Source organism: Neophocaena asiaeorientalis, unplaced genomic scaffold (assembly GCF_003031525.2).
Source record: "Neophocaena asiaeorientalis asiaeorientalis breed wild unplaced genomic scaffold, Neophocaena_asiaeorientalis_V1.1 scaffold225, whole genome shotgun sequence".
In the NCBI taxonomy this organism is placed as follows: Eukaryota; Metazoa; Chordata; class Mammalia; order Artiodactyla; family Phocoenidae; genus Neophocaena; species Neophocaena asiaeorientalis.
In genome coordinates, this window is record NW_020172364.1 from 8273551 (window position 1) to 8301345 (window position 27795).

Consider the following 27795-nt stretch of genomic DNA (forward strand, 5'->3'; position numbering starts at 1 on the left):
TCAGATCTGGAAGACATAGCTCCTTACAATATTCTGGGCTGCTTCATTAGTTAAGAAAGTCATAAGAAAACACAAAGCAAGCATTCATTCCCATTTTTCTGTCCCTGTTTCAGGTAGTTGGTATTTACCCTTGTGGTTTCAGCATAAAGTCTTATTTCTTTAAGCTCATCTGGCTACGATTTTCTTCAAGAATGTTGATAATTCTTCCTCAGATTCATGTATCTGAGAAGGAAGCAAGTAATATTTTCAGAATTATCAATGTAGAAGAAAGCAGAAGACACAAATCTTTCTCTCATTCACTGACAGATATGACTAATACCATATTTCTAAGTCTGACTTAGAAATTCTCCACACTTCCAGAATATTTGTTTGAAATTGCCAGTTTCGTAGATTAAAAAAAAGGTAAATATGGGCAGTTTCATGGGGTTCAACCTTATAGGTCGTGGCACCGCACAAGCCTTTACAGTTTACACAGTTAGTTTAGAACTTCACGAAAATGTTAGGAAGTTGTCAGGACAGAGATTTATTAGCTCTGAATTGACAATGCAGGAAAAAAACCCTCAGATTAATTAAATTCAGATAGATTAAATCACTTTTCTAACTTCTCACATCTCATTGCAGAACTTGTCTCAATTCTAGTCTCAGTGTGTAATTCTCTGGTCCAGACATTTTTTTCATAAGTGAAGGATGATTTCTGCATGTTGTCTTATTCAATCCTTGGTCCAAGAGAAGCCCCAAGATGTAATATCCACACAAGAAGTCGAAGCCATTGTTCTTTAGTTGGTAATAAATTGCTTCCCTACTAATTTGTATTCTGGCATCTTCTTTAAGATGATCCCAATTCTTGCTGGTGAGATGGCTTACTAAATCTCAGCACTGAACAAGTGAAAATTGCTTTGTTCCTTTGCAAGGAGTAACCAAATGTGATTCCAAAGCCATCCGGGCAGTAATTCCCAAACAGTTCATGGGGTTGCACAACCCTTAGGAAAATAAGAGGATTTGTTCCTGGCATCCTTGTGTCCTAATTGATTTCTTCATTATGCAAAAGTTGCTTTCGTGAGTTTGATATGTGCATTTCTAGGCCAAGTTTGTGACTGAACGTATTAGGCTATTTATCCATCACAATCTGGGCACATGCAAAATGCTCATTAGTAGTTCTTTACAAAGGCATGATGACACAGCCCCCAGACTGATAAGATCATATTTCTTCATACTTCAGAGTTAAGCTAGACAGGAACAGTAATGACGTATCATAATTGGGAAGATGACATTTTACAAAAGATTGAAGTTACTTCTTGTCTCTGCATTCCTTTTTGCAATTAATTGAGTCCAATATGACAAGCACCATATTGAGCATCTTGACCTACCTTGTCTCAGTAGTCCTCACCTAAGTAACCTGTGGAACTTCTTAAAAGTGTATGTATGCCTGGGTCCCAGCCTGGTCTCAGAAAGGATCCTGGAAAATGCATTTTTTTTTAAAGTTCCACAGGTGATTCTAATAGTTCTAGATAGCTACCATTGCCTTCTCTCATTTCTTCTTCATAAAAGTCTTGGGAAGTCATCTCTGAGTAATCTTAAAGGAAGGTAAAGAGGAAGGAACAAAAATAGCCGTGCGGCATTCTGCTCTGACTATACTATGATCATGAAGGTAGAAGGATGTGTTTCTGTATTCAGTTGATTTGAATATATGAAGTCCTAAGCCTTCATCTTTTCTTTTCTCTGGTTCCTCTCTGCAGTCTCCTTTCAGCCTGCTTCAGGAATGAGCTTGTGGAGCCCCGGAGAGAAAGCCCGAGGCAATCTGACGTCTTCTTTAGACATTCCAGCCCCCCAAACCGATCAGTGTACCCATAGAGCCCCATCTCTGTATTTTGAGCGTATGTGTTTGTTGTGTTTCCGTGTGTGTGTGTGTATGTGTGTGTGTGTGTGTGTGTGTATCAAGCCCTCGTAGCCAGGACTTGAAGATACTTTGGCTCAGAGACCCAACTGCTCAAAGGCACACAGCCACTAGTAAGAAAATCTTTGAAGGGACTCAAAACTGTACAAGAAAGGACATTTTCTGCAGATTCTGTATCCTTAGATCTAGCATTGGTCCATCAGGAACCCCTGATGTGTCTGTCTGTGAGCTTTTGTGTTGTTTCTTGGGAGGGAGGAGCTCAGGTTGGGAAGAGGGGCATTACGATGTTTATTGGAACCCTTTTCTGTTACCTTCTGTTGTGTTTCTCAAACTCATGAAGAAGCTTTTGAGCAGGTCTCAAACTTAAGATGTCTTTTTAAGAAAAGGAGAAAAAAAGGTTGTTATTGTCTAGGCAGAAGTGAACTGTAGGTGACTGAGAGACTCAGGCCCTTTTAATGCTGGTCATGCAATGATACTGCAAATAGTAACAAGCTAAGGTGTCAAATGTACTGCTGGGCAGAGAGGTAATAACTACCATGAGTAGCCACTGCGGGGAATGATTTTTTCTTCTTTTTGAGAACTTGCATTACCAGTATCCTCCCCTCATATGTAGTAGAAAGTTCACTAATTCTGTGTCAGGTCCTGCCACTGCCACCCCATGTCAGCATCTGATGTGATAGTCTTCCTTGCTTTTGGAAACCCTCCAAAATTTGTGTTTGGACCCCAAGGCAGGTAAACCTCTTTTGTCATTTTAAGAGGAGGGTAAAACTACCCCAGTAATATTCTTTCAGGCAGTCATATATCATTCTTCCGTGTCCACCATGGAATTCAAAGTCCTCTCACCAAATCTATAATTAACCCCTTTGATTGGAGCTCCATAAAATCAGCCATATCACTGACACTGTTCAAATTGCTGTGTCCAGGACACTTATGCTTTGTTTAAGTGATGTCCAAGCGGACACGTTTTTAAATCAACACTCCTGGCCTAAAAATTAAAGACAGGAAGAGTAGATAATTTTTCTTTTTTGGTTCAAAGACTTTAGAGAATCTATTTCCATTTTAAATCATATTTTAAAATAATAGTATAAAGACTTAAAAAATCTGCTCCCCACACCAGGTCACCAGCTCTTTATTCTTTGTCACCACAGCAATGATTTCTTGTTATTGAGGCTGTTGCTTTATGGATGTGTGATTTTAATTTTCAATAAACTTTTGCATCTTGGTTTATCTCGCAGTTTTTCTTTTCTGTCTCTTTTGCTTTTTGAAATTCCTTAAATGCTAGAATATTTTCATTTAAGTGCTTGAAGTACCATGTGTAAGTCTAAAGAACAAGAAGAATAGGTCACTTTGGTTCTGTCTACACTATTGTCATAGTTGGTGTTTTTATTTAAGTTACTCTGTATCAAGGTCATCAGTCTTAAAAGTAAATTTCAATGCCCATGCTAACTTGAAAATTTATTTTAGCCCTGTGCATGTTTAATTTCATCGTAAAGAGCTAGGCACTATAGCGTCATTTGTTCACATCTCTGAATAAGCCTTGAGTTATATCTTCAGTTGCCAAGTTCACTAGAAGAAATTTAAATCAAATTCCAGTTTATTAAATAAATTGGCTTCTGTGACAATGGTGTTAGGAAATATCCAGAAATCTGTAGTGGAACCTGTTGTGCATAGGTTTTTAAAAAAATTACAATATGTTCTGATCTTTGAGTAACAAGTTTTAAAAACTTCATAAACCACCGTTCTTAATAAAACTAATATAGTCACTTAGAAAAATACTTAAGGAAAACAAGAAAAATACTTAAGAAAAAACATGTTTATGTTTTAGATAAAAGTGTAATAGTAAAATCAGATGATCCTGTTACATTGGCACTGTTTTCAATTAATCTAAAAACTTTCTAATCCCTTTTAAGGAATGCACAAATTCCTTAAAGGGTTAGTGAGTATGTTTAATTTTTTAATGTTTGTTTTTCCTTCTGGAAGTTTTTTTTTCCCTTTCACCCTATTTTTATGGACGTTTTTAATGTGTTTATAGTGATGTTTATATAAATGCATACATTTGAACTGATAGAAAATATTTTATAATTACAGTTGATCTAGCTGGAGAATAAAGGCTACCTTTCCTCTTTAGAAGCGAGATTCCTCAGCTAGAGAGAAAAGTTACATGTGGGGAGGTACTGGGCAAAATTTCGAGGAGGAACAATTCCTGTTCTCATGTTCATGTCTTCCCTTTTTCTGACCTGCCCCATATCCACGGTGTTTTGCTCTACCCCCAATATCCCTTTCCCTTCTCGGATCCCGCCATGCAAAAGTGGTTTGGTAAAACAGATTCACCCCGATGTATTGCCAAATTCCACTAGAGAGTTGCTTTTTCATTAGCAATGGAAGATTTAAGGCCAAAGAAGGAATCCTTTGGTGGAATTCTAGGACAAATTCTAGGACAAATTGTAGGACAATGTCCAGGGCACTTACATAATCTCATTTAATCTTCACAGCAAGTCTTCTGGAGTGAGTGTAATGCCTGTTCTACAGATTAAGTAAATGAGACTCCAGAGACCTATGTGATACCCAAAGTCATTTAATTGATTTGTGTCAGATTGAGAATGTGAACTCTAATATTTTGATTGGCTCCAAAATTTATGTTCCTTCTTTGTTTGTCTATGGTTTGTGACCTACCTTCCTCAGCAATAATTTAAGTGGCTTAAAATAAATGAACTAATAAAATGGTCAAAAATAAAGACCACCAAAAACAGGAGAAAGGAATTGTAACAGGATTTGGAAGAAGGCATTCACTATAATTGAGGGTCCAGGGAAAATTCATAGCTCTTAAATACATTTTTACTTTCCTAGTGGTGGGCATTAATGGTTCAAGCAACACTTCCATTAGCTCTTGCTGTACATTTGACTGATTTGCGAGGATGGGAGAGATATGTAGACATTTGTTTAGGTTACAGAGGACCAACCTGCCTCTGGAGTCTGGGTAACCTGGCATCTTTGTTACTTTGTGGTGGGCAAAGGTAGAGGAAGAAGCACCTAGCAAAGCTTCTTTTGATCACCTTGCCCTGAACATTCTTGCACTTTGATATGGACTTACAGAGGTTCCTAGGTGTATTCAAATGTGCTGACTCTTATGCAAGGCTTCTACACAGGGATGGAGTGGGTTTGAGGATAGCTGGGTCTCCCTTTACTATATCCCTTGCTCCCTGTTCCATCTTGGTCTCCTATTTCCTCTTACTACTTCACCCACTTCTTGATGTAACCTACTGCACTCCACTGTCTTACTTCTGGGAAGGTGTCACAGAACGAAAGGAAAAACTCTTGGACTAGGAGCCAAGAGACCTCTCAGCCCATCATTTAACAATGTGTAACTTAGGCACATTTTTTCTCAGAGTCTTATATTTACCCATCTGTACAACAGGCATAATCATTTCTGCCCATCCCTACCCTGCCATCCCATGTCCTCCTCCACGAGATGTGAGACTCATTTGGAAAATGGGTAAAGGAGAGCTTGGTAACCTGAAGAATCTAACAGTTGGGAGAGTTTATTATATAAACACCCATTTCTACAACATGGATCTAAACCTGTCTTCTTGAGAAGGGCTAAAGTGAGAAATCAATACCCTCCTACTTTAAGACAGTGATTCTAAAATGCAGCTGAATTGTCAATTGCTCATTAATTGTCATGTTCTTTTATGCAAATATAGCATATTGTTTGAATGCTGTGGCTCTTGAGTGATATGGAATGGAGCCTCCCCTGTTTTGTGTAATTATGGAGAATGCAGAGCAGCAGCTTTGAAGTCCAAGCCTAGCACGACTGTAGCACTCAGGTGTTAGAGCCACTTGTTATTTTTTCAAACATTATTATACCATGTTTGTTTGGAACTTGGATTCATTTACAGAGCCTCCTAAGTCTGATACACATACACACACAAGCAAATAAAACTCAAAGAAACATTTTTCTTCTCTTCTCTAATAAAAATATGGCTGCAGCAGGGAGGAGACAAATAGGAACAAAATAATACATTTTATTTGAGGAGTGTAAACGGGGAGGTTTTCCCCCTTTACATGCTCAGCCCAATCTTCATTCTCTGGTCACAATAATGACTCACTGTAAATGCCCGACAGTGTGTATAGTTCTTCCCCATCTTATCCATTTGGTTCTCACCATAGCCCTACAAGGTAGGTTGGATTGTTATCCCAATGTATCCACTACTCTATGAGCTTCTCCGAGATGGGACCATTTCTTATTAGTTTTCCCACCTCTAGCATCTAACTCATGCAGTAAGTGTATATATTTTAAGTTTTTATATATTTTAGTTTTCTGATGAGGGATATTTACTGGCTTGCACAGGGACCTATAGCTTTCTAACATATGCTGGAGGGAGACTTAAACGTTGTTTATCTGACTCTGTATCCTTCCCCGATTCTAGTAGATATCACTAGTTCTATATTCAAGGGAAAAGCCAGGCATGGCAGTTGAATAGGGAACGTTGTATGTAATATAATACATAGTATGGCAAACCAATTCTAGTAAATTTACAAACTGAAGTAATGCCGAATGGAAAACTGTTTGTTCTTTTTCTTTGTCTCTCAAGAGACTTGTGGAAACTTAACAGAACGGTTGTTTGGACTCCTGGGTTCCCCTTGTGTAGAGAGGCTGTTGACATTCCGATGGGTTCCCTCATGGCCCATGAACAGCTAAGCTGAGAAAGCGTGTTTCCGTGTTGAGGCCTCTGCATGATGGCAGGTTGTGCTACCAAATGCCCTGTTTGACTGGCTTTGTGGTTATTTTCTGCATATGCCCAAATGGCCTAGGAAGCTATAGGTGAGACACCTCAGCTGCAGTTCAGCATGGCGTCTCCGTGTCTTTCATAAGCCTTTGGGTCTTCACTCAGTTCTTTTCCCTTATTGATGTTCACATTGAAAGGGATGGAGAAAACACTAGAGGGAAAAAGAAGATGCAATGATTTCCCGTCTCACAAAGGAGATGCTTTAGGAAGATATTCAGCTTTGTCCTCTACTCATGTAGGAAACACACGATTTGATGATAGCCTTGTGATCCCTGCCAAGGTAGGAGAGATTCTCAGATAGAAGCACACATAAGTCCCTGTCATTGTTCTGGAGGAATATTTTTGCAAGTGTACAGTTAAGGCTATGTTTTAATATGAGACCTGTTGGAAATGACCAGTCCCCACTCTTCAGCGTCCTGTGCTCACCATCCTTCCCGTGTTTGTGTTCCCAGGACCTCGATGCAGTCTCAGTCTTCCTACGGTAACAGCTCCCCACCTCTGAACAAAATGAACAGCATGAACAAGCTGCCTTCCGTGAGCCAGCTTATCAACCCTCAGCAGCGCAACACCCTCACTCCCACCACCATTCCCGATGGCATGGGAGCCAACAGTAAGAGCATCTCCCTTTAGCTGCAGCCGGAGGACCGATAGGGCTAGTGTAGGGGAAGACTTTGCTCTGGGATGGGGGGAAGGCTTGCTCTGAAGCTACGTGAGAGGCCCAGTAGACAGGACAGATCAAAGTTGAGTAGCTTAAATTCCTCACGGTGAACTTTTTCTCACTTTTAAGATGTATGGTTCATTACAAAGCACACTGGTAGAGACAGAGAAGGCTGTTCCTTTAGTAGGGATAAGGATCTCTGTGAAAAAGAACAGTCCACTTCCTACCAACCTGGATGGGGACCCACCTTCTACATTCTTTGAGATAGTCAAAAGGAAATATGTCCAACTTGTGGGAAGTAGCATAGTGTGGTGGACTTAGAATCTAGAGAAATAGATCGTAGTCTGGACTCTATAGTAGCATTAGCTGCATAACTCTGGACGAGTCACCTCTCTGCTCTAACGCTCAGTTTTCCATTCATACAATTATCACTCTGCACAGTTAACAAGTGTATGCGTCTGTGGCCCTACACTTTTGGGCTTCTCAACTCATCTATTCCATCCTATACACAGTTATTAAGGAATTGACATAGGGAAGGGAGTCTCCCTTTTATTTATTCACACACAGATTCCTCATATAAACTAAGTATAACTGTAAGAGACAATGTGAGAATCGGGCCTCAACATGGATGATGAGTGGTGCATAGCTTTTCTGTAAATATAATTAGCTTGTCCACTAGAACTTAACCTAGCAGAGTGGATACCCAAACTTGAAAGGAAAAAAAGATGGTAAAAATGCAGAAGGGATGCAAAAGCCTAAATACTGTCCATGTATCCTATAATCACCCTCATAAAACAGTGCCTCAGTCTTGTCCTAGAAATCGTTCATTATTTTGATCAAGGCTTTAAACTTGCATTTCACTGTTGCCTTGAAGAGACTGGGTTTTCTTAAAGAAGTTAAGGGAGGCTAAGATTATGACTCTTTCTGGTTCTGATAGCACATGTTTAGATTTTAATGAGATAAGAGATATATAAGGTTTGGTTACCTGGTATGACAACGAAGACATTAGAGCCAGACTGCTCTCTCACTAGTGACAAATACATCCTAAGACTCTAAACCTGACCCTTTGGCAGGTCTGCTGCTTTGAGAGTAAAAGGAAAAGGAACCATTTATTTTTTTGCTTTCTTTCTGGTGACGTCTTAGAGTCCTCAGCTTTTTTTTGAGATGACAAAATAGTGGTAGTGGTAATGATCCTTCACATTTGTGTTACAGTTTACTTACTTTTTCTTACTTATGCTTCATAATTTTCCTCTGAAGACAAAATTTGTTTCATAAATATTATTGGTATTGAGCTTTTCTTCTCTATAAGTGAATGTTTACAGTTTATGGTTTAGTAAGAAACCAATCCAAGTTGGTGGTGTTCCCAAATATAATCCTGAAATGGACCAGAAAAAAGAGCTGGGGTCTTTCATTGCATCCTTCCTTATGAGGCATTTGGTTCCCTACAAATATTGCGATAAATCCTCCCATTCCCAAACCAATATTCCAAAGGTCCCTCTCTCATTCAAAGGTTTGTTCACTTAAGTTTTCTGAGCATCTGCTCTGTGCCAGGCACTGTGCTCGGGTCTGTGGGGACCCAGACGTGCATAAGGTCTAATCTCCATGCTTCAGGAGACTAGCCTAGTGAGGGAGACAGAAACATAACCCGTGAAGACAAATACAAGAAGGACTGTATTAACACCAGGAGCAGCAAGCAATTGGGACAGAGCATTAGAAGTAGAGAACAAAGTGGGAAGAGGTCGTCCTAAGAGAATGTACGGAGGTCAAGAAGTAGGTAATTAGTTTGGAGTTTGGCGACTATTCTGTTCAGTGAGATGTAGGGTGCTTAAAGGGGTGTAGTGAGAGATAAGACTGAAAAGGAAGGCTGGTAGATTAGGCCCTTGGTAACATTAAGCCAGGCGAGATGGACCACTGGGATGCTGGTATGTGATGACGGCAGTAACCCTCTCTGTTCCTCCTGCTTCTCTTCAGTTCCTATGATGGGCACCCACATGCCAATGGCTGGAGACATGAATGGACTCAGCCCCACCCAGGCTCTCCCACCCCCTCTCTCCATGCCATCCACCTCCCACTGCACCCCCCCACCTCCGTACCCCACAGATTGCAGCCTTGTCAGGTGAGTCCACAGCATGTGCCCCTGGGGGCCTGTCCTAAGCATCTCTGGGTGGTGGAGGGTGGACACCGTCAAAGTTAATAGCACAGTTGGAAAGAAAGCAAAGCAGCCCAGTGGTGGGAGTTCAGCCACTGTTATCTCTGATCTATGGAGTCATCAGCAGCGTTTAATCAAAGTAAACCACAACGATCAGCATGGGAAAAAGTGAAAATGTGAGTTGATAGGCATATCATTTTTCATGCCTGATTCCCCCATCTTCACTTACTCCCCCCCCTCCTCCATCACATTTTTACAGTAAGCTGTGGCCTTCAAATTGGTGCTCAGGGCTGGGGTTCCCAAATGGGCACTCAACTTGCTATCTCGCTCCCTTTCCTGCTCTCTAGGCCTCATAGCTCTCAGCCACCATGGGATCATTATTTTGGAGTTGGATGTCCATAAAAAAGTTTGAATGTTAGTAAAAATGGCAGGGACTTTCAAGAACCTGATGGCCTCTTTTGCTTTGTCGTATGGGAACTGGGGACATTCCAGGAAAGGGAGTTCAGATAGCCAGAAGAAAGAGAGGCATGAAGTCTGGAAAATTCTCTTTCCAACAGAGGCAAGCATCGGTGCCCAAATCTCATGCCTAGTGCCCTGCTTCGTGTGCAGAATGATTTTTTCATTTGGCTGCTGGAATAATATGTGTTGGTTCCCATGTGATGGATGCAACAGTGCTAGCAGTGTCAGAGAGATGGCAAAGTGCATGGCTCATCATCCAGCATCCGTCTCTGTGACGGTGGTGGCATCACCGATCTGAGACCAGAGCCGTAAAGGAGTGGGTCTGTGTTTTGATGAGGACACCAAGCAAAAAGCATGAACGACTTCACAGTAGAGTGGCCTACAGTTTTTTCTTAGCCACATAAACCATTCTCAGAAACCCCAGATATAAACAATTGAAGGAGAGGTGCTCTTTTTGAAGTGAAGAGCTAGGAGGCAAGAGGGCTGGAAACCTGAGCACTGGACTCCTTCCTTTCACCCCCTGCAATGGCTCCTAAGACACTGATATGGAATCCCTAGAATTCCACCAGTCACCATTTGAAAATCTCTGCTCTGCAGGCATCTTTAAACAGTTGATTTTAATTTTATAGACCTAAAGTTCGTGTCCCTAATCATCCCCAGACCTCCAATCCAAGGCCCCACATATATTTTATCTGCCCCTAATCTCTTATGTAGGGCATCCCAGGGCAAAATGTTGGGTTTTCCTTTATCTTGCCAATGCAGTTGGGGTGAACTTTCTTTTTCTGTTTCCTCCTTCCTCTTCCCTCCTCCCTCTGCAGTTTCTTAGCGAGGTTGGGCTGTTCATCATGTCTGGACTATTTCACGACCCAGGGGCTGACCACCATCTATCAGATTGAGCATTACTCCATGGATGTAAGTAACCGTTAGACTTTTCTCTTGAGTTTTATTCCTTAAGTTCCTCCCTCTGGTGACATTCACCTTGTAGTTGAATCCCCTCTGTTTTTTGTCCTACCCCCGGTCCTCAGTTTTGCTGGGACCCATACCATATTAGAAAGATTCCCAGGCCTCTGCCTCTACATGTGAGATGCTCAGGATCAGTGGTCCTCAGCTTCTCTGATCAGTCAGCAGCTGTCTGTTGTGTGCATACTATATGCAGAGTGGGAGTGAGATCTGATTCCCACCTTCAAGGAATGTATGATCTCTAAAGAACTCAGAGCACTTTTTGGTTGTTCTCATTAATTGGCGTCAGACCCCAGGGAGGATAGCAGGAATCAGGTGATGTTATTCTCACTTTAAAACATGGAGAGATGACAGTATGGTCATTTGCCATGATGGGTTGATGACAGAACCAGGAATAGAACCCTGAGATGTAAGCTTCCAGTCTTTAACTCTGTTGATTGGCCTTTTCTGCCTTTCTTTAAAATAGGATGTCACAGAGGATTGAGCTGTGCCTCTCGATTAGAGCCATATGTTCATTCATGGTCAGTTCTACCAGAATAGGGCCCAGCCATCCCTGATCACTGGGAAAGATCACTGGTCATGGGTTCGAGTCCCAACTATACTTCTTAGTGGTAATGAGAACTTGGGGTTATCACTTTGCTTCTCTGGGCCTCAGTTAATCCAATCAGGTTCAAAATCATTGCCTTCTGGCTCTGATAGTCTTGGAAGCAAGCTGGATAGGGGGGGACATTTTCTTGCTTCCTACAGCACTTCTTGAACTACTGTTCACGTGGGTGGGAGCTCATTTTCTGGTTTACAACAATCTGGTTTTCCTCCCAGGCTGCTCTTTATGCTGCTGTCTTTGGGGTTCACTATCCTCCTTTCTAGCTTCCAGAGGGCCCTTTGGGCTGGTGGAAGAAGATGTTCTCTGTCTCTGCTGCCGCTTCTGTAGTTGGGACCTCTTTTTGCCCCCCACCCCCCCTTGAGCACCGATGCTAGAGATGTCCCTGCAAGCGTGAGAACACCTCTGCCCTCTGGTGACAAGTATGTGCTGTGCTGCCCCTATGCCCGCCCCTCTCTGCTCCCTCAATCACCCCTGGCTGCTGCTCCCTGAGGGAAGAAATTATAAGTAAAAGCTATACAGAAAGCTTTAGGAGTACGTTCCGACAGGTTTCAGAGAACTTTACAATGATGTCCATCCATTGAAGGCAGTTTGACACAAGACAGTGTGTTGCCCTGTGTCTGAGAGCCTTACATGATGGAACAGGAAATTTGTCCCTTCCCTATAGTTTTAAAGTTTTACCTTCAACTGGCTCACCGTCCCCACTGGAGAGTACGTCAGGGTGCCCCTTTGGCTGCTAGGATCTGCTGATGCCCTCCACAAATCTGTCTCTGCTGGTGTTGGCTAGGTCCTGGGCCAGGCTCTGGGCCACAGCTTTCTCACCTGTCAGTATAAGTTAAAATCTATCCAGAGAGTAATGCAGATTAATGGAGCCTAGTGTACAGAGAGTTTTGGACTTACTGGGAGTTTCAGAAGCGTAAAGAGCTATGCTCACTTATCTATTTGTGGAATAACTTCTTTATACTGTATACTATTTTAAAAAATTTTTATTGGAGTATAGTTGATTTACACTGTTGTGTTAGTTTTGGGTATACAACAAAAGTGAACCAGTTTTACATATACATATATCCACTCTTTTTTTTTTATTCTTTTCCCATATAGGCCACTACAGAGTATTGAGTAGAGCTCCCTGTGCTATACAGTAGGTTCTTGTTAGTTATCTATTTTATATTAGACTAGTGTGGAAACATTGTCCATTTATTTCTTGTTTCCTTGGCTTCTTAGTCATTCATGCCCCTGGTGGCTTGGCTGCCAGACCCTGCTGAGAGCAAGTGCAATAGCTAAGGGATCGGGCCGTGGGAGGCTTTCTGCCCCATTTGTACTGTATGTACAAATTGGACTACCCGCACTGCACATGGAATTGGACTACCCACACTGCACATTTCCAAATTAGGAAATATTGGGAGGCTATCTAGTTTCCGCATCCTCACTTCAGCTTCTTCCTGCTTATCACTGCAAGTAGACACCTCCTTTTCTTCTTGTCTCTCAACACCAGTCTCAGTTACTTCACATACCTCCCTGGAAAAGGAATATGGTTAAATTTTGGAGTTGTTATAAGTATTCCCTCTAAGATGCAAGGATGGGTTAATCATGGTATAACATAGTAATAATTCAGATGATTAAGATTTACATAGTGTGCTTTATAATTTGCAAAATACTTTCATATCCACAGCTGCATATGAGTCCACAGTATGTGTTGACCTAAAAAGGAATTGTATCCCATTTTACCAAGGGGGAAACTGAGGCCAGTAGAAAATAAGTGACTTAATGAAGGTCTAGAGCCAGTGAGTGGCACAATGTTCTTTCTACCTACCATACTGCTCCATAAAAAACGCGAGCCAACACTAAAACAAGCTAACGAGGAGCTAGTGCACGTAAACAGAGATGCTACCACAGTTAGTTAAGATCAACCATCTTTGTAATGCCTTCTACCCCCAACCACAGAACATGGACACGTACTCTGTATTTTGATACCCTGATTTATCCAAACACCAAGAGACCTTTTGGCCATTAGGGCAGTTTTAGTCTCAGAGGCAGTCCTGAATCCACAGTTCATTCACTTAATTGTGTAACTTTAGAATTATCAGCCTCTCTGACCTTCAGCTTTTCTGTCTTTTCTGTCTATAAAATAGGTGGAATAGTATCTACCACTAATCTTAGCATTAAATGAGATCATGAATAAAAAATAATTAGTTCAACCTCTGGCATGTCGAAAGTGTTCAATATCTGTTGGCAATCTTTTGTTCCCATCTCCTCATTTGAGAAGTGGTGGCATTCCATTAATATCTTTCTTCCAGTGATTAGAGCGAGGTAGATTTGAGAGTTGGAAGTTTCCTTTATCTGATGTTTTTGTTTGGGGATTTGTGTTCTCTGATCTAAATATTACCTCTGTTTTACCACTGAAGAAACTGAGACCAATAGAGAATAAGTAAAATGCTACCTACAAGAAGAGATGGCACCTCAAGCCTGTATATCTGTGCTTGGTTACATATATGCCAAAGATTAATAAAGAGCTAATTTTATTTTCCAATTTAGAGTTCAGTAAATGCAGGTCAGTTAAAGCCAAGCATTGGGGAATGACAGAATGGTGTGGACTAAATGTCAGTTTGCCTCTTTGTCTTAATTCTTCCTGATTTGCTTCCCTGTTGCACAGGATTTGGCAAGTCTAAAAATCCCTGAGCAATTCCGACATGCCATCTGGAAAGGCATCCTGGACCACCGGCAGCTCCACGACTTCTCGTCCCCTCCCCACCTCCTGCGGACCCCAAGTGGTGCCTCCACAGTCAGTGTGGGCTCCAGTGAGACCCGGGGCGAGCGTGTAATTGACGCTGTGCGCTTCACCCTCCGCCAGACCATCTCCTTCCCACCCCGCGATGAGTGGAATGACTTCAACTTTGACATGGATGCTCGTCGCAACAAGCAGCAGCGCATCAAAGAGGAGGGGGAGTGAGATGAGCGTTGCGGTTCGAGCTCTTTCTGTCTTCCCACCCGCTAACCCCACTACAAGGCACCACTGTTTGACCAGCCAAGCATTCTTCCTAGCTCCTCTCCTTCCTCTTTTCAGTCAGGTTTCTTAAAGGAAGGAGAAGGAAGAGGCTACATTTTACCTAATGTACAACCTGGCATCTGAGTCTGATTCTGGCTTTAAGCCTTCAGATCTCTTGCTTGCAGGACTGAAATTGTCATGGCTAGGTAGAAGTGAGCAAAAAAGCAGTGGGTGTCTCCTTAAGCTGCAGAGGTCTCTCCTTGACTTTTATAAAGCATTTTCACCCTTATAGTCTAAGACTATATATATAAATATATAAATATACAGTATATATTTTTGGGTGGGGGGCATTGAGTATTGTCTAAAATGTAATTTAAAGGAAAAAAATTGAGTTGCACTTATTGCCTTTTTTTTTTTTTTTTTTTTTTTAGATTCCATATAAATGCGTTAGAGCCATGTATGGTAATAGGTATCTAGATCTTGATAGGACATGTGAGTGACAGTAACATGTAGGTGCCTTCAGTTCTTTTGATGCTAAACACATGCCACATCAAACCTTTGGTTAGATCTGCTTGTTATTACATGGGTGAGACTGCATACATATGTACACGATTCTCTATGTTGGTATATTTTATGTTACTGATATCCCTACTACTGATAGTGGTTGCCTGTGGGGTGATTTAGTTCAAGTACAAGAAAAAGTTCATGTTCACACTATCACTCACCATAGGAAAGGAAATATTCTGTTTTGCTTCTGGTTGGGATTGGGGAATGTGAATCATGGCTGAAATTCCTAAAAAGTCATGGAAGCCAGTTAAATAACACCTGGTATCACGTGTCTGGGTATTTCAGCAATCTCCTCATATTTAATGCCAGACACCTTAACTCTCAGTATTTATTGGCAAAGCATTAGCTGCATTTACAAATGCCTGTAAACCAAATTTCACTACTAGATTGATTAACTCAATTACACATTTGCTCCCCTTGTTAGAATTAAGGTTGATTTGATTGGGATGAACGCCATCTGTCTAGTTCTTGCAATAAAGCTTTAGTGTCTATTAAGAATATCCAGGAAAAACAGGAATCGTACAGTGTTATTGAATCTCCACTAAACAGTAAGAGATCTCAGTGAGCCATGAATTGAAATCCTTGGAGGTCTTTTTGAAACATAAATAGTATTATTTGGTAAATGTTTCTTCTGATGACCCTCATGTTCTACAAAATTCTGCATATAGAGGCTTGTTGATCTCTCTCTCTTCAAGGTTTAAAATAGGAGCAGCGATTTGGAAAATATAAAATTATGAGATCAGTTTTCCTAAAGCATCAGTTGTATCACCATATCACTTTTCTTTTTGAACAATAATAGTTTCACTTTGTTGGAAAGTAACTTTGAGAACCCAGTTTCCCGTCCATCTGTCTTTTGGACTGTGCATACACATAAAAATGTCCTGACAGATCAGAGGATGAGCCTTCCATTGGAGATGTTGCCTGAACCACATAAGCGAAGAGTTGTCTTCAGACTTTGAAAAAACGTGTAAATGGAGATATTGCTGTACATCTTTTAGAAACATACTTTGTAGCAAATACTTTTTTTCAAACTATAAAACAAGTATTTTGTATATATGCTAATGAGCTCTAAAAGCCTGCCGTGCCTTCTGGTAAAGGGCTATCATTGCACATAAGCTTCCGTTTTTATTTTAAAGTGCAAAAGGACTAATGTGGCTTAAAAATATATATGAGTTTCATCTGAAAACTGTATATATGTTTTGCGTGTGAACATGCATACTTTGTGTTTCACTGTCTTTTTCTTCTTGGGATACCGGGTTTTCCAGAACCAGAGTTGAAATTTTTTTTGTTATTATTATTGTTTTTGTATTTTCCTGGAAACACCATTTAGTAAGACTACAATGTCAAATTTTAAAATGCCATTACTGTAAGATGGGGGGAAGGGAAAAATTGTTTTTGTTTTTTATTTTTTAGTTTTGTATGTTAAAGAGAGTGAGTCCTTGATTTCAAAGTTTTATTTTGCATAAATGGTAATAAGCACTGTTAATACGTGGAACAAGCATGCAGGTTTGAAAACCTATTAACGGGAAGAATGAAAGCCATGCCTTGGCAATGCTAGGAGGGCAAATGGCTTCCTGGGCTATCAGGAGTGTTTGAATAAACCTAGGACATCCTCTGAGCTATTTCAGCACTCTTCAGGTGGCACTAAGGACTCAGAAATTCCTTCACTGTATATCATGGGTTTGGCATGAGCCAAAGTGAGGCACAACTACTGGCCTCACATCCTGGTGGCGACTTACGTTTTTTGAGTGTATGAGTAGCTAGCGTGAGGGGCGAAAGAATATTAAGACAGACAGAGGGGGCATGGGCTTAATGGAGTTCTTGTGGCCTCAGTTCAGCACAGTTAGCTGAAGAATGGATAGATTTTTGTTTGGAGTTGATTAGAAATGGAAATGGAGACTAGAACTTACTTCATTAAATCCACTTACCTTTTGTTTTCTTGATATTCCCCTAAAGTATAGTATGCAGGATGTTGAATGTTAAAAGGTTGCATTTTTTTATTATTTTTATAATTGTAAAAAATTAAGTCAATGCCAAATGTTTTATATGCTTTTTTTTTTTTTTTTAAGCTTCAGTTGCTTGTCTTTTGGTATTTTGGGTAATGGGCTTTTGGTGAGCCAGAGGCAAATCCACAAGCCACTTATGTTTGCCAGGACATGCAATAAAATTTAAAAATCAATAAAAATGCATTGAGAAATGGTGTTGGGTGTGTGTGTGTGTTTGTCTGTCTGCCTGCCTGTCTATCCTTTGGCCTTATTTTTACTGAGGTAGAGGAAAAAATACTGAAAGAAACATTAGAGAGATTCAAATATTGATACTTCTAATCCTGAAACAAAGTATCATTATTTTCTTATTTTAGCCAATCTAAAGACCAGGAATATTCACCTCATTTGGTACACAAGATACTCGCAGATTTAATATGTTATTTGATTGAGGTCAGAATGAGTGTGCTTTGGAACAGGGACTAGACTGCAGATATTCCTAATGTCTAATTTAATGACCTTCCCATGGAACTCAGCAATGACCTCCTCAGGACTGCAGGCTGGAATGCAGATCACCCTGATTTTATGTGGGAACAGCACTGCAGATGGTGGGCTATGGCATGTTCCCCGTTAAACTCAGTGTTAAATATCACCTTTCAATTATATATATTGATTCAGCAAATGAAATATCTTCTATCAAAACGGTTTAATGATTTTTTTTTAAAGAAGTAAGTTTGTTCTTTTATGGACTGACATTAGATGGCATGAAAACAATTTAGTACCTTAGATTTATAAATTACAGCATAACATATATATAGTATTTACATATATAAACGTGTTTTCCTATTAATAGTTGTAATCACATGATGAAAAAATGCATTCCTATTGGCAAGGCAGTTTCAGCTTAAATTAGGGGTACCAAAAGATTCCAGTTCTTATTCCTTAAAATTTAGGTGTTAGATCCATCAAAATGACATGGTTGATAAAATCACTGCCAGAAAAAGAAAAAGCAGTGAAAATGGTTAATCCTTGATATACTATTAAGGCACTTTTTTTTTTTAACATCTTTTTTGGAGTATAATTGCTTTACAATGGTGTGTTAGTTTCTGCGTTATAACAAAGTGAATCAGTTATACATATATGTATGTTCCTGTATCTCTTCCCTCTTGCCTCTCCCTCCCTCCTACTATTAAGTGGGGCTTTGGACTGAATTGTCATTTCAAAGTCCCACTTTGGACTGAATTGTCATTTCTTTCTTTTTTTTGAGCAGTTCTAACCATTTGTATGGATTGGTACTTCATGACTTTTATTCTTTCTTAGAGGTCTTCTGAAGTGCATGGAAACAAAATTTTTTAACTTTAAGCCTTTTTTTTTAGAGAAGTTTTGGCTTCATAGCAAAATTGAGAGAAAAGTACAGAGACCACAGATGCTTAGCTTCCCTCATTATCAAACCTCCCCCCTCCAGACTGCTACATTTGTTACAACTGAGGAACCTATGTTGATACATCATTATCACCCAAAGTCCACAGTTTACATTAGGGTTCACTCTTGTGTTGTACATTTTATGAGTCTGGACAAACGTATAATGACATGTCCACCATTATGGTATCATAACGAGTAGTTTCACTGCCCTAAAAATCCTGTGTTTCACCTATTTATCCCTCCCTCCTAAAAACTCCTGCCAGCAACTTTTACTGTCCGGCAATTTTTTAAAATTGTCTCCATAATTTTGCCTTTTTAAAAATGTCATATAGCTAGAATCATAGTATACAGTCTTTTCAGGTGGACTTCTTTCACTTAGTAGTACACATACATTTAAATTTCCTCCATGTCTTTATGGCTTAATATATATATATATTTTTTTTAGCACTGAATAATACTCTATTCTCAGGACATAACCAGTTTATTTGTTCATTTCCTATTGAAAGATATCTTGGTTGCTTCCAAGTTTTGACAATTATGAATGAAGGTGCTATAAACATCTGTGTGCAAGTTCTCATGTGGACATAAATTTTCTACTCCTTTGGGTAAATACCAAAGAGTGTGATTGCTGGATTGTATGATAAGAATATGTTTAAGTTTGTAGGAAACTGCCTAATTGTGTTCCAGAGTTGCTATGCCTTCCTATTAGCAGTGAATGAGACTTCCTGCTGTTCCACATCTTCACCAGCATTTGGTGGTGGTAGTGTTCTGGATTTTGGCCATTTTAAAAGGTGTGTAGTGGTATCTCGATGTCTTAATTTGCACATCCCTAATGACCTAAGTGGAGTATCTTTTCATATGTATATTCTTCATCTGTATACCCCTTTTGTGAGATGTCTGTTAAGGTCTTTGGCTGATTTTTTCATCAGTCTGTTCTCTCAACTCTGAACACTTAAAAGTTCTTAAGAATTCCAAAACTACTTTTTAAAAAAAGAATAAAATGTATCTATTGTAATTATCAAAGGGCCTTTAGAAATCTAAAGTGCAGTATGGAGAGTTAGTTATTTTGTTTTCCCATATCTTGAGACATTGTCTCTTTTTCTCATTCTAGGAATTACTTTATCCTAACTTATCAATTAATTCAATGATCAAAGAACCCAAAGACTAAAATTTACAAAAAGGAAGAATGGTGGAATTGTCCAAAACTATGCTGTCTAATATGGTAGCTACTAGACATATAGGACTACTAAGTACTTAAAATGTGGCTATTCAAAACTGAGAAGTGCTATAAGTACAGATTGCACATTAGATTTCAGAGATTTAGAATAAAAATAAACAATATAAAATAGTTCACTGATAATTTTGATGCAGATATGTGTTAAAAGATGTTACAGGTTAAATAAAATCTATTACTAAAATTAATTTTACCTCTTTTTATATTGTATGTGCCTACTTAAATTTGGAAAACTTAAATTTATGGAAGTGGCTTTCATTATAGTTTTATTGGACAACTGGCTTAGAAAGATGATGCAGTAAAAAGACTGGAGGGTGATTAAATGAATTTACTATTGTATAATTATCCAGTTTTCCTACTGTGTTGCTCAAAACTTTTGCATCATCTTTCAAGAACGTATAGAATAATATGAGAGACATTTATCTTTGTAGTCTGCTTTTAGTTTTTTTATAAGAATTCAGATTTTTAAAAAAATTTTCTCCTCATAATGTCCAAGAGATTAAAATTGACAGAGGAAGATGTTTCAAAATTGTTAAATCAGAAGATAACTATAGAGAGTGCCACCTGGGACCCTAGCGATGATGGTGAAATGAATTGTCTAAGTTAAATCTCAGACTGAGTCTTTGTGTGATGATATCTTAGATGAACTTTCTCAAACAAAAGGCTCAATGGTTGAGCAATATAGTTCTAAGGATGAAAAAGGATATATGGTACTCTTATATAGTTAATTATTAAACAGGTAAATTTCATCATGTAAATTTGGGGACAAGAGCCTGACCAATTCTATTTTTCTAAAAGGACATGTGACAGTATTCTTTAGCTCTGATGATTCTTGTCACCAAAATTTACCCAATATGCTTCACGAGTGGACAAATACTGAAGGTGGGTATGTATTGAAGGTATTGATAAATTGGAAGAAACTAGATGATGTAGAAATTTAACCCCCTGAATTGATCATTCTAATTGAATGAATTTAAAAATAAAAATATTTTGCAATTTTGGAGCAAAGAATATGGTCATCCTTTCTCAACAAAACCATAAGCCATCAAATGTTATAATTATTTTTAAGTATTGCAAATAATGATGCAAATACAAGATGAACAATCAGAAGTAATGATAAGCTAGAACGTATCAGAGATGTATTTGAAATCAGTATATACAGGATGGTTATTTCCCAGGTTGCAGTGATAGTTCGTGAGCAGTTAATTGCATTCAGAGGATATTTCTCATTTTGTGTATACATACCTCTAATATCATGAAAACAAAGAACACAATTTTAGGTTTACTATATTTAAATTCTTATTAAAATTTCTGATGATGTTTTTCACTCTTCACTTCTGTATTTCATAAAGTTACTAAAATATTTTTAAAAGAAATTAGATGCAGATGATATTGGACAATGACTTTTTGCTGTTACACTGTTAGTTATTAGAACAACTTAACTAAACATACAGAACACCAAAGACTTACTGTTGATTAAACATGCTTGGATTATCTAAAATTTGCGTAGGACTTCTGAGATCCAGGGACTATATTTCTGTGTTTTGGTGCCCTGTCCAAAGTTTCTAGAAGGTAACCCAGGGATTATAGTTGGTATACAAGACACTGCTGATAGCAAAATAAAAGTATGAAATGATTGTAGGTGTGTGGCGGGGTATACATTGGAGCCTTCCTGACTCAGGAATCTTGAGTCAGGACACCTGTAGACTGGCAAGAGACAGTATTCACTCTCCCTTCAACAATTCTTTCTCTTTTCATATTCCACAGTCCTCTTACTAGGTAAACTGAACATAGGATACGTCCAGCCTTGAGTATAGATTTCCCAGCATCCTCTTTGTAACTATAAAGGCCTTAGTATTTATTATTAGTTTATTATTATTTTTCTGAATTCAAGGCTTTTTTTCTTTTTCTGGTGCTTCAGACTCATTCCAAAAATGGTTATGCTCATGTATAGATTTTCATGGAAATACAAAGAGAGAGTGGAGAGAACAATGGACCGAAGTCTGATGACTGTGGCCCGATGCTTAATTTTCTGCACCACAGTTTCAGCATCTGTAAAATGAGGAGTGTGAACCCCTAACTTGTTACTATTTCAGTAATTTCCTTTAGGAGAGAGCTGAAGAATGGCATAAAACAGCTCCGCCAATATAGATATGAGGTTGTAGTTTTAAGACAAATTACCGTGTGAAAACTCAACAAATGTGTGTATAGGTATATATATATATATATATATATATATATAAAATATATGTATAATACATATACATTTTCAGATAATAGCGGTTCATTAAAGTTGTGCTCTTATTTTTTATTTTTATTATTTTTTTTTAAATGTATTTATTTTTGGCTGCTTTAGAGTCAGTGTTGGGTGTGTGCTTGAAATTTATGGGATTTGTAACTCCTCACACTAATCCTGAACCTACGTGCTAAGTGAGTGGCAAGTACTGGCAGGTAAATTTCTCTTTTGTGATTCTGATCAGAATTCTAGGCCTTGGATCTTGGAGGGACAGCATTTTGTAATTCGAGTAAAATTTAGATACAGTGGGCCAAAAGATGAGAAGAAATTTCTAGCAAAGAGAGCTTGGCTTACAGAACAATATATAGTAAATGAAGAATTTTATGGAAGTTTAATTCATCTGGCATTTGTTCTATAATTTGGGGAGTACCACCATTTTATCTGTAAAAGAAGTTATGATGATTTTGAATATTGGTTTTATATTCCTAAACTCTAGGTACTGTCTTTTACAAGTTGATCATTCTGCCCTACCATATTTTAGCTAAGTTCGCATTAGCTGTATTCAATTTTTTTTTCAACTTACCAATACCTTCCTAATACTACTCTGCTCCATTAATGAGTAAAAATTAGAGAAAGCACTCATTATGTCTAGGGTACAGAAGAGCTGGAATTTTAAATGAGAGTTTAAGGAGGAAGAAGACAAAGATCAACCCATTGCCAGATTCTGGGCTGTGAAATGAATAGAAATTCTGCTGTATCATTCCACAGGGCCTCCTGCCAAATACGTTTTGGATATGTTTAGAATGTTTGCTCTCAAGAGTTCTAGAATTACAGTGGCATCAAGGTATATTATATTTGGTATATTATGGCAAATTTTGGTATTCATAAATATCCAACAGGAAGGTTATAAAAGAATGTTCTTGGAAATTCATTTTTGTGAATCTCGCCCAGGCAGGAGAAACCAAGCCCTTGGAAAAGGATTTCTAAGTTCAATACTATTCTCAGGCCACTGAGAGGTGTGTGGGTGTGTGGATTTGAGTGCACATGTGTTTTTGTTTTTTCTTTTGCTACTTTTAAGATAGGGGCATCTCAGTGTCCTTTTCCCTTCTTGCCTTTTGCTTCTTCAGAGACCTGGAGGTGTTTTATCTTAAGTGATGTACTTGTAAGCGGCACAAACTTTCAGCAAAATGCTGTGAATGTTGTTTTTGGAACATTCCTATTTCCCTGCCTGTTCCCCTTTTTTTCTACTGGAGACACCCACATCGTGTTCCATTCTCCACTCAAACCTGATGTTCCTAGGCGAGTGGTAATTCCCTCTACAATAGATAGGGCACCAGAGTTATTTGCACATGGCCAGGTGTTCCAAGCCATTCCTTGGAGATAGTGGCTTGACACTTCATTCCTATTGACCCTCACCCTGAGACTTGTGATACCTTCAAGAGTCACATGCAGGGCAAGGAGTCACATCTAAAAGTAGTCTCACCCAGGCCCAGCAGAAGGCATCATAATGTCCCATGGTTGGCTGGTATTCAATCAGGATTTGGCAATCAATGGGTGTTTTGTCTTCTTAGATACTGCCCTTCTTCTTCCTTCTTATAATATCCTATCCATGAGTACAGAACATAGCTTGGCCGCCTCTCCCCTCCATCTTTCATCTCCTTAGCCTCATTACTTCTTGTCCTGGGGTACAATACCACAGTCTTTGCTCATCATCACAGCCTCTGTAACACTTTGACCTCCCTGGATGAGAGTAGCAGGAGTGTGAATGTCTGCCTCTCTCCCCTGATTGTAATGCATTCTTTCCTTCCCTGAGGAAAACACTCCCCCGTCTCTTGGCTGAAAGCCTATTTTCTTATGAACCCGGCTCCAATGATTTTCATGGTACTCTTACGCAATACCAGGCTCTCCTCCTTGTGTTGAATGGGTCGGTGCATTCCTGGTGAGAAAACAGACGTAGTAAACTCTGTTAAGGTGTGAGAATCTGAAAAGGTAGGCTGAGCTCAACAAAGATCTGCACAGAGGTAGCATGTAGGCTTTGGTGCTATGAAGACTCCCTTTGTGCTTCCTGTCCAAGGGGTTGCTCAGCTACCCTTGATACTTTCTGATCTGTGCAAGGCACTGTGGGAAATTCATGGTTGAGAAGGACACAGCACTATGATCTTGGAAGTGGAGTCCAAAAAGAACTTAGGAATCATCTAGTCTAAGTTCCTCATTTTATGGAGTAGGAAACTGATGTCCAGGCAGGAAATAGGACTGTCCAGCATCTCACAGCAGGGCTGCATCCAACTAGCCAATCGCAAGGAAGAACCTTCCCTTCCCACTTTCAGTGCAACACAACCCAGTGTCTACTTCAAAAAGGTCTCTTTTCCATACCACAGCAAGGCCCTTGCTCTTGTTCTTATTCTTTTCGTTTTTCTCTCTCTCGATAGAACATGGCAATTAATAACTTTGAATGCTGCTTACAAGTCGATCTTTCTCTAGCTCTCTATTTGCTTTACTGTTTTCCCACCCCCATGCTTTTGTTTAGCCATAAAGACTCCTGACCTGAAGCACTCTCTGTAATTCATATAATAGGGGTATTAGAACCAGTTATGACTTTGATGTTCTCAGGGCTATGCAAATCAGGCCTTGCTGCCTCTGCCACTTGGTTGGCTCTTTTGGGTTGTTTTTTTTTTTAATTTGTTTTTGAATGCAAAGACACACTGTGGTGCTTGGATAAAGAATGAACATTTCTGCTTACACAAAATTTCTTTTTAAGGAAAAAATATGTAGCCAGTTCCATTGCCTATCTAGCAATGGGAAACCTAGGTTCTCCTTGACCAGTTTTGGATAACATCTCTCACACTATCAAGAAATCAGTGTTCTGGATTCACTTCATTATAAAGCAGAAACTAACAACAACAACAATATATATATATAAAAGAAATGTTAGGGGGATAAAGAATGAGCAGATATATATGTATCTATGTGTAAAAATTTACAAGAATAACATGTGAAAAAAGCAAGGTATAGAAGATTGTGTGTAATATTATGTATGTATGTATGTTATACGTATATACACAGATATATACGTGTAGGCACGTATATGTATACACACACCCACGTTCACGGACAACTATTAAAGGAGTCCATAAAAAACTGGTAATGGAATTCTCTGGTGGTCCAGTGTTTAGGACTCGGCACTTTCTCTGCCAAGGGCCCCGGGCCTGGGTTCAATTCCTAGTTGAGAAACTAAGATCCTGCAGGTCCAGTGGCACGGCCAAAAAGAGAAAGAAACAAACTGGTAATGGTGTTTGGCTTTGAGAAGGAGTGTGGAGTGGCCGGAAAAGAGCATGGGAGGAGAGAAATATACTTTTCATTGTATATAACTTTGTATTCTAGAATTTTGTACCATGTGCCTATATTACCTGTTCAATAATAAATAAATAGATAGATTAAAAAATCAGTGTTCTGCACTGAAGAGTGTGTACAGAGAATATGTGTTGAATGGAAGGGTGAATGACAGCTAGGCTCTGCAGTCTGACCCCTATATTCTCATCTTGACTTCACTACTCATCACCTGGTGACCTTGAAAAAATTATTTAACTTCTCTGCCTGATTTTCCTTATGTGTAAAATGGGGTAGTTGTGATCCCTCATTACTCTGTTAATGCCTGCCAAGTATTTTTTTAAAGCCTAAGCATGGTGAATTGTCTCTATGTATCAACTTTATTTTATATTTTCAATAGAAAACGTCTCTAGCTCTGTCATAGGTGAGTCCTGAGCACCTGTCAGGTTAAGGCTCCTAATCTGAATTTCTAAGTTTGGCAAAGTGTTTTCTCTGAGAAAGATCCCCCACATTCTGTAAGGAAAGCACTAGGCGTTTTTTCTCCATTCATGTTCAGAGACATCACATAAATCCCAGTCTGGGATGATGCAGAGATAATAGAGACAGAAATGGGAGGAGCTGTACTACAGGGAGTAGGGACAACACAGACAGGAGAGTCCAGAGCCTGGGTTCTGATGCTCCCTCTGCTATGAACTCACAGGAATCCTTGGACAAGACACGGCAGTCTCAGTCATTCCCATCTCTAAGAAAGTAGAGAGCTCTAAGTTTTCTTCTATCATTAGTATTCTAGACACATATAGTTCTCCATGAGGTAACCCACCATTTGAGAAAGATAACGAGGACTTGACTACATCCTGACATTACATAGCTAAAATTAAGAGACCATAAAAATTAACACTGTTTAGGAAAAATCCGTGGGAGGTGCTAATGGGAATCGCTGGGATAAAAGCAAAGATTTGTGCAATAGCTATAGGTATTTTCCATGACAATAACCCCTCATACCATGCTTTTCACAGCTGAGACACCCTTTTCTAATCTCTCAGGAAATAGAAGAGACAAGGTCAACACAAGGGAAAAGAAGTGGCAATAGAAGTGTTCTAGATTATTCATACACATACAGAAATATTACCAAGAAAAACAAAGCTAAAGAAAATCTGGTAAAAGTCCTTATGATTTAGATTCATTGCAAAAATAAGTATTAAATCTTTCTATTTTTCACATACATCAATACAAACTTTTCTAAGAAATTTCATATAAATGATCTCTTTTGACTTCCACAATCCTGCAAAATAGGCAGAGCGAATATTATCCGCTATAGTTTATGGTTGAGAAAGCTGAGCTTCTGAGAAGTTATACACATGCCCAGGTTCACAAAGCTAGTTTGTGATAGAATCAGAGGTCACACCAAGTCTTTCCATCCTAGTTCAAAGCTTTTTTCCATATCTCTAAATAAGCAAGTAATTTTTCAGTGGGTCACTCCCCTTGGGCTTAACTCCTACAGATCCAGGAAGCTGAAGCCTGTGGTCTTATCCCAGGCAGTTTCGGAATCTATCATCCACAGATTATATTCAATGAACCCAGACCCCAGTTGGAGGGATAACCCTTCAATTGCTGGCCATTACCAACAGATAAAGTCCATCTACAGTCTGTCACTGGTTTATGCTTTAAGTCTAATGTCATCCAAACAAGCTTAAGTAACCAACATTCTCTGCTAGAATGTAATCTCCACTAGGCAGGGTTCTTTGCATTGTTCACTGATGAATCCTAATACAGCAGTCACTCAATAACTTTGTAGAATGAACAAACAATCCTTGAATCTTCATACTTCTATGCACTGCTATGCTATTCTCTCCAACAGAATGTCTTGAGCCCTCCCTCACGCATCTTAACCTACATCTAGGGCTAACTATCTTTCAAGTATTAAATCCAGCATCACCTCCCCAACAAGGTTTCCTTGAGTATCCGTCATGGAAATGACTCTATAGCACTTAGTTGCATTCCTGTGTCCATGATACAGTATGGAGGACCCCTGCTATTCAGTTTGATTTTTCTTTTTTGGCCAGGGTTTTTTTCTGAACCCTAAAACAGCATTTTAATTGTTGTGATGTAGAACATAAACAATACTTCCCTTATCCTCTGGGAGAAAAAATGGAAAAGAAAAAAGAAAACAAAGCAAATAGAGTATATTTCCAATTACACTACCTATCTGTCAAAAATGCCTTTTAAAAAAAACAGGTACTTTTTTTTTTAATAGCCTTATATGTCTTTGTTTTTTTTTAACATTTTTATTGGAGTATAATTGCTTTACATTGGCGTGTTGGTTTCTGCTATATAACAAAGTGAATCAGCTATACGTATACATATATCCCCATATCTCCTCTCTCTTAGATCTCCCTCCCACACTACCTATCCCAGCCCTCTAGGTGGTCACAAAGCACCAAGCTGATCTCCCTGTGCTATGTGGCTGTTTCCCACTAGCTATCTATTCTACATTTGGTAGTGTATATATGTCCATGCCACTCTCTCACTTCAT

At 39.2% G+C, this 27795-nt stretch overlaps 1 protein-coding gene across 4 annotated transcripts in view; it reads left to right on the plus strand.

The window, feature by feature from the left end:
• The window catches only part of TP63 (tumor protein p63), a 218819-nt gene extending 201720 nt beyond the window's left edge, over positions 1 to 17099 (plus strand). The window contains exons 11-14 of one of the 4 annotated variants that reach the window (XM_024768730.1): positions 7134 to 7291; positions 9311 to 9455; positions 10766 to 10859; positions 14162 to 17099. In XM_024768730.1, coding sequence (XP_024624498.1) covers positions 7134 to 7291; positions 9311 to 9455; positions 10766 to 10859; positions 14162 to 14458 — 694 coding nt within the window. In that variant the 3' untranslated portion in view covers positions 14459 to 17099. Of the gene's footprint in view, positions 1 to 1736; positions 3119 to 7133; positions 7292 to 9310; positions 9456 to 10765; positions 10860 to 14161 lie in introns of those variants that run through there. The other 3 variants (XM_024768739.1, XM_024768748.1, XM_024768756.1) reach the window with 3 other exon arrangements.
• Positions 17100 to 27795: the final 10696 nt, after the last annotated feature.